Source organism: Sminthopsis crassicaudata, chromosome 2 (genome assembly GCF_048593235.1).
Source record: "Sminthopsis crassicaudata isolate SCR6 chromosome 2, ASM4859323v1, whole genome shotgun sequence".
NCBI lineage: Eukaryota > Metazoa > Chordata > Mammalia > Dasyuromorphia > Dasyuridae > Sminthopsis > Sminthopsis crassicaudata.
The window spans coordinates 619,336,949-619,348,998 of record NC_133618.1 but is presented as its reverse complement, the minus strand read 5'-3'; the positions used below and the strand labels follow the sequence as shown (position 1 = coordinate 619,348,998).

General features: G+C 32.4%; 1 protein-coding gene across 1 annotated transcript in view; it reads left to right on the top strand.

Annotated features, from left to right (window-relative positions):
• The first annotated feature begins 555 nt into the window (after positions 1-555).
• The window catches only part of LOC141558676 (pro-neuregulin-3, membrane-bound isoform-like), a 40,279-nt gene continuing 28,784 nt past the window's right edge, over positions 556-12,050 (top strand). The window contains exons 1-2 of the mRNA XM_074296235.1: positions 556-660; positions 8,129-8,255. Coding sequence (XP_074152336.1) covers positions 629-660; positions 8,129-8,255 — 159 coding nt within the window. The 5' untranslated portion in view covers positions 556-628. The remainder of the gene's footprint in view (positions 661-8,128; positions 8,256-12,050) is intronic.

The following is a 12,050-nucleotide window of genomic DNA, read 5'->3' as shown; positions in this document are numbered from 1 at the left end:
GATACAGCAGACAAAAAAAAAACAAAACAGTATTAAAGTGTTGTTGCTTTAATTCTTAGGCAATCAGTATGGATTATTAGGCATACTGTTGATACACATGTTATGCCAAATACTTCATGCTATTTAAATACTAACTGGATGTTCAGATAGTAAAATATACAAATGTTGAATTCATAGACTCATAGATTTAGCTAGAAGAGGTTATAGAGATCAACTAGTCCAGCCCAGTTATTTTCCAGATAAGTTAATTGAAACATGGAAAGATGAATTATCTTGTCCAAAATTACACAAGTAGTCAATTTCAGAAGCAACAATAAAGAAAAGTTGAGGAAATTAGTAACTTCTTAAATTCTTGTCCTTTCTCCTCCATGGCTACTATTCATACCAAACTGGGACAGAACATCATCATTTAAAGAAGTTATTGCATATCAAAATCCACAAGAAGAAATGAAATAATAATGATTCTTTTTTCTTTACTAACTCCTTCCCTCATTCTTCAATTTGAAAAAAAAAATTCTAATTTCAACTTTTTTTTTTTTTTTTTTTTCTATTCACAGAGAGTGAAGAAGTTTACCAAAGGCAGGTGCTTTCAATTTCCTGTATCATCTTCGGGATTGTCGTTGTAGGCATGCTCTGTGCTGCATTCTACTTCAAAAGCAAGTAAGAGGCTTTCTGTCTTGTATCATAAAGTCTTTTCTCAGGGTAGGCACTTACCAACATTTCTGTTCGCAGTTCATCTTCAAAGCAGGAGCATCCCCTGGGAGGCACTAGACCAGCTGGTTTGATAGGAGCATCTTTTCTCATCAAATTTCAATGGCTGGGACTAAAAATTTTAAATGACTAATGAATTTAGAAATTTGGGACATAGACCTATATTTTCTTATCAGCAACGAGACAGATTCCATTAATCTCCAGTGATCAAGAACCATTCCTCTGTTGCCTTATTCTGTTAGAAGTTTATATCAGCATATTTTCTATCTTCTCTATCAGGCTATAAATAACCTTCCTGAAAATAGGAGATTACAGCTGAAACACATAGGGTATCATCCCTTTCAACTGAAAGCATGGAATTTCACTGTAACAGGGAAAATATTTTCCCTAGCCTCATTTTTCATGATGCAGAGATTATGTTCAGTAAATTAATAAATATCCCTACTAAAAGAGGTTAGGTATAAAAGTAGGCAGATCATTTAACATGCAAGACAATGTAAGTAAAAATTCAAAGAATCTATGTCTTGCATATGTACATGTATGACTATATACAAGCCTGCATATACAGGTATGTGTACATGTGTGTTCATGTATATGTGTACGATGCATACATGTAAGATGTGCATAATTCAAAACATAAAGAACTGATTGACACCAAATTTAAGAATACTTAGTTTTCATTTTAAATCTTATCAAGTCATTTAATCTCTCTGACCTTGTCACCTTATTATTAGCCTTCTCATCTGTAGCACAAAATGAGCTATAAAATAGGAATATTCTATCCTCACAAAAAATTATTTATTATTATCATTCAAGATGTCCAGTGCAAAACTGAAATGGAATAGACATTCCTTATAGAACAATCAGTTAGTAATTATTTCTCAAGTATTCAGGCACTAGAGATAGGAAAAACAAAACAAAACAAAATTCCTGCCTGCTAAGAGCTTATATTTTACTTTTTAAAAGAGGTATGCATATAAATATATTTTAAAAAAAGAAAAATAATAAAATTTAAGAAGGAGTGCACTAGCAGCATAAGGAGGCTTCATACTCTAGCTTGCTTTTCACTTTTATGTATATGTTGAAACACAAGGAAAAAAGCCTTAAAATGCAATGCAAAACTACAGGAAAAGAGGGAGAGGGGGAGAACACCTAGATAGGAGATTTCAAACTTTTGGAACTTTCAATCTATCATTTTCTGGAAGAGTGAGTAGGTACAAAGATGAACTATATAACTCTTTAATGTCTCAGACTGGATGACAGTTAGTATATGGATATGAACTTATGAATATCAGTGTCATTTAGAAAAAGATTACAAGGTCAATGTGAAAACAAAGGTTATACAACGATATGGAGATGTGAGATAAAATGTGGAGATGCCCCAGATCCATTTGTGCATAATGGCATCAAATCTTGTATAATTCCAGACTTCTTCAATAAGGTTCAAAGTCATCCTAAAGTGATTTTCCCAACAATCAGAAAAACTGAATGGTCAAAAAATTTCCATTGTACAGATTATGAGAAGCTATTGAATGAATAAAACATACAGATGACTAATCCTTTTTGTTTTAGATAGATATAATAAATGGACAATGAGCTTACCCCAGAATAGAATAGAAACAGAAGAGGAGCTTTGCAGATGTGTGGCAGCCTACATTTTGGAGAGAGTGCCCAACTTGGAGCCTAAGTATTTAAGAGACAAATCATGAGGATGCTGTAAGAATTCAGTGAAGTAATAAAGATAAAATAATTAGTGAACCTGCATATGTGTGTGGTATTCAATGGTATTAGCAAACATATTTCATAATAAAATTGAACTCAGAATATAAAATCAATCAGTCCATAACTGCTAATTCTAGGTGTGACAGACAGTTAAAGAAAAATTGAGAGCTACACGAACGGGTTTATAGGCTCCAGTGAGACCAGTTCACTCTCTGTCTCATTGGGATTTGGTGGCCAACAATTTAGACAGAATAATATTCACTATGAAAGCAGCAGGATTGGGAAATCAGCTACCATCAAGGCAACAGAAGGGTCTCTTCATAAGTGCTGTGTATGGGGAAGAAATTGTGTATTTAACAATAAGCAAATTACTTTGAAGAAGTAGTTAATCACTTATTTTTAGAGTATAATTTGTAGTTGCACCACATTTAAACTAAAAACTGATTATGGTAATCAGGAGGAATGGAGAACAGCTGGATAAATAGATTTCAGTCTTTTAGAGCTGTCAATCTCTCACTTCCTTGGGCAATGAGTGGGCACAAAGATGAACAATAACCCTCCACAAACTCAGGCTGGGTTGGACTTGGTGTATAAACATGAAAACATCTATAAATATCAGTGTCATTAACAGAGGTTTCAAAGGACCAAAGCTAAAGGGGAAGCAGTGACCCAGAACCCACCTGCCTGTCTAATTGACCAGCTGGAACCCAAGGAAGACCTTGGGGCAAGGAGAACTGTTCTCTTTATGGCAGTCATGAGAGAAGGCATATGTTCTGGAGAATGCTTTTGCATTGCATTTTAAGGCTTTTTTCTTTGGTTTCAATATAACATAAAAGTGAAAAGCAGGCTAGAATGTTAAGCAGAATAATATTTGAAATGAGACATGAAATCTAAGGATTCTCAGTCTTTTGTTCTAAATTACTTCATTTTTCTTGATCATGATGTATTTGAAACTTATTTTGAAATTCTCAAAATCCCCTTGCCCTAGAGAGGATGGAGAGCTTGGTGTTTTTATACCTTTTCTTCTAAGCAAAGGAATGGGCTTGTCTTATCTTCAGTGCTTAGCTACATTTCTAAGAGTATATTAAAAACACTTCCTATATGGGACCAAAATTTAGGGAAAATAGGAAAACAGGATGTCTATAATCATTATTCATCACAGATTCTAAGATAAAATTGAAATATTTATATTGATTTAAAAGTGCAGAGTTAGAAGTTCAGAGAAGTGCTAATCTTCTTCCCTACCATGCCCTTGAATCATAGTTCAACTCTCAAAGTTACATCTTGGGTCTTCTTCTTTTCTCTATTTTGCTATTTCACTTTGTGATTTCAATAGTTTCCATGAATAAAATTACTATCTCCATGCTGATAATTCTCAAATATACATATCCTCATCCAAACTCTCTGACCTTCCATCTCACATCTCTAACTGCTTTTGAGTTATTTTAGGCTGAATATTCAGTAGAATATCTTGAACTCAGTTGATCCAAAATGAAGATCATTTCCCTATTAATGTGATAAGGAACACTATTCTCTAGCTCCTCAAGTGCACGAGGTAGGAATTATTTTGGATGCCTCTCTCATCCCATATCTAATCCAATCCTTGTTGCCAATGCCAGTTGATTTTACCTTTGTAACATTTTTCAAACACACCCCTTTCTCTCCTCTGACATCACAGAGGTGATTAATACATAGAAGGAGACAGAGTGGATGAGAGGTTCATATATTATATTCTGCTATGTCACAGTTGAAATTCTAAATCTTCCCAATAGCATGATATAGTGGGGAAGAATTCTGGATATGATATCAGGAGAACCATAATCCATCTTAAGCTTTGCCACTTTCTACATTTGTGTTCATGAGGAAATTTCGTTACTATCCTAGGTCTCAGTTTCCACTTCTGTTAAATCTGGAGTTATACTAAATAGTCTGACCAATTTAAATCCAAATCTATCAATTCAATTTTAAATCCATGATCCTATGACCTTGGATACTTTAACAAGTGTTATTGATTGAATATTGAGTGAAGTAGGGAGGTAATTAAGGAGTCATCAGAATTAAGAGATCATTGGAAGCAGAAATAGAAGATAGTTGAGAAAGGGCTAGAGAAGATCCAGAATTTGACTTTGGGTGGGTAAACAATTTCCTCAATTTTGCACTGAGGAGATTAAACAAGACATCTTTTTTCTTTTTTTTTTTTCCCTGAGGCTGGGGTTAAGTGACTTGCCCAGGGTCACACAGCTAGGAAGTGTTAAGTGTCTGAGATCAGATTTGAACTCAGGTCCTCCTGAATTCAAGGCTGGTGCTCTATCCATTGCGCCACCTAGCTGCCCCCAACAAGACATCTTCTAAAGCCACTTGTAGCTCTCCTGCAGGATAAAAGTTACTAAGATAACTACTTAACTGTGATGTTTTAAGGAAATAGTTGAGTATTGCATTGGTGCCCACATGCCTAAAGCTAGCAATCCTATTGCTTCTAATTGCTATGTTGGACCATGGTTTCCCAACACCACACTTAGTTTCTGAATTACTGATCCTATTGTAAGAGCAATAACCCATTTTTGCAAGGACTTTTTGATGAAAATATAATAGATTTATTTCTAACAATAGGCTACAGATTGGCTGTTGGGAAGTAGCTAGATTATTAAGATTAGATTAAAGCTAGCAAGAGGATAAAAGCTTCTCAAAGAACTGAGAAGATAAAAGGAGTGTTTGAATGGGCACAAATGCATCCTATTCTCAGCATTTCATTGAACTAATTTGATAGAACCAAAGAATTCTATAATTCTCCATGCCCTCCAAATAAAACTATCATACTAACCAAAGTTCTCTTTGCTATTTGGTATTTGTGCAGAAAATATGAGCTGTATTTTGATGTTTCAGGTAAAAATTACTCATGTTCGATAGATGGTAAATATTTCTTAAGCATTTATAGTGTGTAATGACATCTATCAAGCCCTGGGTTGCAAAGACAAAAAAGAAATATTACCTGTACTTAAGGAGCTTACATTCTAATGGAGATCATAGAATAAATAATTACAGAACAATAAAGTATATATTAATTTCAAAAAATATATATATCCATTTCAAAAATAGTACTTTATACTACTACCTAGGATTGAAGATGAAGGGAGGAGCATCAGGAAGGCCTTTTATAGGAGGTTGAACCTGAGCTAGGAGAACGGCTTCCAGATTGAATTCCTTTAGAACACAGCCCAAGGATGGCCTCTTACAGAAGGTGTTTTCCCTTTAGGGACTGTTGCTCTTTGTCTGAAGCCTCTATAGAAACACACTACAAGTAACAACAGAGGGGGAGTTATATTTCCTTTTTACCTCAAACTTATTTTATTTGGAAAAACAGAATAAGCAAAAAGAAAAACAGAAAAACAATACAAAACAAAATGAAACAAACAAAAAAAGAGAACATTATCATATGCCCAGCAAAACATCAGGGAGAATTCAAAACATATAACAAATACCAATTCAAGAAAGTATATATATATATATATATATATATATATATATATATATATATATATATATATAATTATATTCATGAGTGTCCTTCTTTTCTTTACTTATAAATTGGTCTTTTCCTCCCCTTTCATCACCCCTACCAACTCCCAAGCAGACTACAGTCAAGAAAGGATATATTTATATATACATATGCAGATATATACATACATACACATACTCACACACATACGCACAAGCCCCACATACACACGTCTTTCTTATCCCTGTTGACTCTTTCATTAAATTCTGCTCCATAACTTGATTTACTATTACTTAGCCTCTTCCTCCCTCCCTTGTTTTCATCCTTCACTCTTTGCTTCCTTTATCACCCATCCCTCCCCCCCTTTTTCTTTATAGATTTTGGAGGGTGCTATCGGAAAGTTATTTTCCTAGACTTTCTGCATTGTACTGAGAGTAGCAATGATCTACAGCATATCCAATACTTTCACTTATGCTGAATTAGGTTACTCTATAAACACTGATTAAGATGGCCAACAGTGAGTGAGCCAGTCAAGCATTTAATAAATATCTGCAATGTGTTAGGGACACTACATGTTGGTGATACAAAGAAAGGCATATTGTGTATATGATGTATATATATATATATATATATATATATATATATATATATATATATATATATATATATATATATATATATATATATGTATATATATACACATATACATATATATATATTACATATTTTAAATTTAAAAATTTAAATTGTTAAATATATATCTATATATCTATATCTATCTATTTATGTAGCTATATGTGTGTATATATATATGTATATATATATATATATACACACACACACATACATGTATAAATATATGTGTTTGTGTTTATTTTTCTCCCTGATTTCAAAGAGTTAACTATCTAATCTGGGAGGCAATAGATAAATAATTATTCACAAACAAGAATAGATTAAAGCCAGCAAGAGGATATAATCAAATATACTAGACAAAACATTTAGCAGGTGGAGGCAGTATTATTAAGGGATATTTTGAAAGTTTATTTTTATAGAATATGGGATTTTAGTTGGAACTTGAAAGAAACACAAAAACCAAGAGGGAAAGCATTCTAGGTATGAGAAATATACAAGTAGGTCATCATGAAAAAAGGTAGAGGAACATAAAATGAGGTCTCCTATTTCCCCATTGAGGTCATCGAGCAAAGAATGCCAGTGCATTGAAAGCAAGTTTGTTACCAAGTATTTATTCTATATTTACTATATTTAAGATATGGTACAAGACTCTAGAAATCTAAAAAAGGTCAAATAGTTAAAAAAAAACAAAAACAAAAACAAAAAACAAAAACTTGATTCCTATTTTTCAGGAATTCACATTCTAAAGGGAAGACAACATTCAAATGTCTGTGCATGTAAAATATATACAGTCTAAATGGAAAATAACCTCTGAAGGAAGACATTAGTAGAGATACTAAGAAAGTTCTTTTGAAAGTGTAATTGATAGTGGGTCTTGAAGGAAGTGTGAGAAGCTAGGAAAGTGAAAGCATTTAACTTTCAATCCCCACATAAATTTCATTTAAGAATGGCACATCTTGACTCAGACCAATTTCAATAGACATGTGATAGAGAGAGCAATTTGCATTGAGAAAGAGGCCTGTGGGGACTGAATGTGGTTCACAACATAATATTTTCACCATTTTTGTTGTTTGCTTGCTTTTTCTTTTTTTGCTTTTTTCATCTGATTTTTCATATGAAGCATGATAAATATGGAAAGATGTTTAGAAGAACTGCACATGTTTTAACATATATTGGATTACTTGCTGTTTAGGGGAGGGAATGAAGAGAAGGGAAGGAGAAAAAATTGGAACACAGGTTGTGCAAGAGTGAATGTTGAAAACTATCTTTGAATTCATTTTGAAAATAAAAAGGTATTTAAAAAAATAATTAATTGATTGACTTAAAAAATGGCATATCTCCTCATTCCCCAATATTTTTATAAATAATAGGATGCTGTAGCTCAATTAGATTCTTTCCATATGGTTCCCTCTGGTGACAAGAATGATCTCAATAATTTAATGTTGCTATCTTTAGAAAATAATAAATGTCAGAGGTTATAAAATTGATGTTTTCTCTGAGGGGCAAAAAACATGTGTATGTCAAAAATCAATGAAAACAAACATAGTTTTTCTTTCCTTCTCTCAGGAAACAAACTAAACAAATCCAGGGGCAGTTGAAAGAAATGCAGAGTGGTAAAAAGTACAGCCTCAATGCCTCCAGCATGATGGTCAAATCAGACAACATGGCACAGAGCAGAGGCCAGCAGCAAAATGTAAGTGATCTGGACACATAGGCCATGGAACAATGTGGCTTGATTTACTGAAATAATGGCATTTGGATGTTCCTGGTGCCTACCTGAACTTGACCTTGAACAATTTCAGAAGTGCTAAATTTCTGCATGTCTTAAAGGAAGACATGGAAGAAAGGTCAAAGGAACTTTGGTGAAAGAAACAGAAGCTATTTTTCAGATATCAGCTGTGATAAATTGCAACTTGTCAACAGTTTCTGGTGAAATTTAGGATGGAACTAAATGTAAATCAACACATGCTATGTTCACTTTTTTTTCTTTTTCTCATGGCTTTTCCCTTTTATTTTGATTTTTCTCTCCCAACATGAGTCATAAAGAAATTGGTATTAAAAAATTAATAGACATTTATAAGCAGGAAAAAAAAACAATAAAAGATAAAAGAAATTCAGGAATTCTAGACTCCAGTGAAAATAAGGCAGTTCTTCCTTTCAGGCAGCATGATACACTAGAAAATATTTGAAGTTAGATGAACAAGCTCTAATAGTACTACTCATGTGACACTGGGTCCTATAAATTTTTATTGCCAAATTTCTTCAGCTGTAAAATGAAAGGGTTGGACTCCATGACTTTTGAGGTCTCTTCTAGCTCTAAATATGTAATCCTAACTGCCATGGGCATTTCTTTCATTGAGAATAGAGAAAAAAAAATAGATAAATAGATGGATATAGATATAGATATATAGAATATGTTAAATACACTATATTTAAAATGTACAGTGAATAGAATATTTTCTCTAGTGTCAGAAAGATCTAGGTTCATGATCAATACAGACACAAACTGTGTGACCATGATAAATTTCTTAACCTCTGAGTTTTATAAATTGCAAAATAGGGATAGTAACCATACCCAATTCACAGGTTGTGCAATTTTCACTAATGCATTTGAGGATCAAATGAGATTTTTGTAAAACACTTTGCACGGTGCCTAGAATATGGTAGATGCTTAACAAATTCTTCTTTTTTTAAAGCAATAATTAAAACTCTATGGAATAGGGGTAATAACTTGATATTCCTTCCTTCCTTCCTTCCTTCCTTCCTTCCTTCCTTCCTTCCTTCCTTCCTTCCTTCCTTCCTTCCTTCCTTCCTTCCTTCCTTCCTTTCCTTCTTCCTTCCTCACCTTTGTATATGTTTATATATGCATATATCTACATATATATGCATACATAGATAATTGAGAAACTTTATGTGTGAACATTATGTGAATATGTGTACAGATATTTTCACACACACACACACACATATATTTCTGAAAAAAAAAAAAAAACCTTCTTATTTGCTGCAGCTGAAAAACTATTTTCTCAAGGACCAAAAGTTGACTTTTTGTACATGGCTTCTATGTGCAGCTCTAAGCAACACTGCTTTCATAGAATCTCAGAAACATCAGTTATGCAAAGCAGAAGAAAACATTTAAAAAGAAGAGAATTCTGTTTGATAAACATAGAGGTATTACTCTCCTTTTTACAGTTATGCTTTATCCAAGGGTACCATTTCCTCCCATTCTCTATAATGGAGCTTTTTCAGCTTCTGATGAACAAAGGCCCTGGAACAAAGCCATCGGTACAAACCAAGCATTTCAGTATAATAGGCAATCACCCAGGATACATTAAAGCCCCTCCACATGTTTAAATTGCTCTGAATTTTTGTATCATTTGTGATTCTAAGAAATCATTACCAAAAATGTCATTATGCTATACAGAACAGATGTATTTAGATGTTGCCCACAAATGAAAATCTTCTCACACCAACATTTTGCAAAACTTCCTTTTGGAATAATTGAAGAGAAATCTGTTATGGTTTTATTTTGGTTTTGCAATCATAGGATAGATTTTTCAATTTTCACTAATGATTATGTTAGTAATTTCTGATATAAGGCTAAAAATCTCCTCATATATTTATCCTCTACTTTTGTGAGTTGAAGTTCTCTGATTTTTTGTCCTATATCTGTTACTAGTTAATCTTCAAGAGGCATCTGGGTATAGATTTTTTTAAAAAGTGACCTTGAAGTTGACAACTGTGATAATTTTTTCCCAATATTAATTTGCTGTTTTGCTATAGAGAAGTCTCTAAATCTCTCTGATCTTAGTTTCATGTGTAAAAATGGCATATTAATACTTGTATGATTATCTGGTATGAGGGAAATAACAATGAATTTTAAAAGAAACTTTAAAAGAATTATATAAAATTTAGTGGTTATTATATAACAAACTACCCATGATTCTTCAATGAATTCTTCAGTGGAATGATCACATCTTATTTTGGTATAGCATTTTATAATTTGTAAAGTGTTTTATCATGATTTTTAATTTTTTTCTCCAGGCAATACTCTTTATTTTTTAATTATGAAAATTGAGTTTGAGAAAATTAAACACCTAATAATTATTAAATGGCTCAGCTGAGAATATATACTAGGTCACTATATATTCAAAGCATCATAGATTCTTTGATTTGAAAGGATTTCAAAGATCATTTCAATCAAACAAACTCTTCTTTGTCCTGTGTAATTCACTTAACAACTGGACAGCCAATTTTTTCCTAGTAGAATTCCAGTGATGGAGAACTCCCTTGATCCCAAGGCTATCAATTCTCCTTCAGGACAACTTTGATGATTAATTAAGTTCCCTTCTTGAAGGTAAAATTGTCCATTATTCCTAGTTATGCCCTTAGGTACCAAGAAAAACAATTGTATTCTCTCTTCCAAATTATACCCTTTCATGCTATGACAATGGATACTATATCCATTTAATTCTTTCTTTCACAGACTAAACACCCTCAGTTCCTATAACCAATCCTTATTTAGCAGAACATAGCATCACTAGCACATCCCCCTTTTTTCAACATACTTCTATTAATGAAACTTGAATCTACCTTATTATTTTGGGCTTCCATATTTTAATATTAATTAATATTAAGATTACATTCTTCTGAAACTCATCAAACCAATTTCATGTCTAGTTACATCTCCCTCATCCCATATTTTCACACTGAGTTTTTGGGCAGGACCTAACTATCTAGCATTATATGGGTTTCTATGAAATTCCATGAAATAGCAAGTTACTCCTTGTGAAACCCAACATGCTATCCTAAAAAAAATGTTTCATTCCTGATTTTGACAAAAACTGTCTTTCTGAACTTTGTGTTATCTATAAGTCAGATAAGCATGCTAACATTCTCCCTATTAATCTGGAAAGTGGAGTGGCACTTCTTAGCTACTACAATGCATTTCTCTAATAAAATAAACCTGAATTTTGTTCATGCATAATTGTTCCTTGACATTGATAGAGACACAAACATTTTCTAGTAGACCATAATGTATTTTATATTTAAAAACAACTTTTATCTATTTATTTATTTTTAATTTAAATTAAAAAAGGAAAAACAAAGCAAAATAAAACAAAACAACATTATCCTGTGCACAGCTGAACACAAAAAAGGATTAAAAATATAAAGCAATACATTTACATTTCAAGAAAATCCATATAATATACAGATTGTATACAGAATTGTCCATCTTTGCTTCCTTGTAGATTTTCTTTTGTTCTCTGCTGTGAATTTTTTTTTACTTTATCTGCCCCCTTTTCTCTCACCTACTCCAAGAAAGGCTACAATCAATTACAGATACAAATATATATATATATATATATGTATATATACATATACATATATATGTATATGTATATATACATATATATATATATGTATATACATATATATGTATATGTATATATATACAGTAGTAGTTTGATTAATTATTAATTGACTT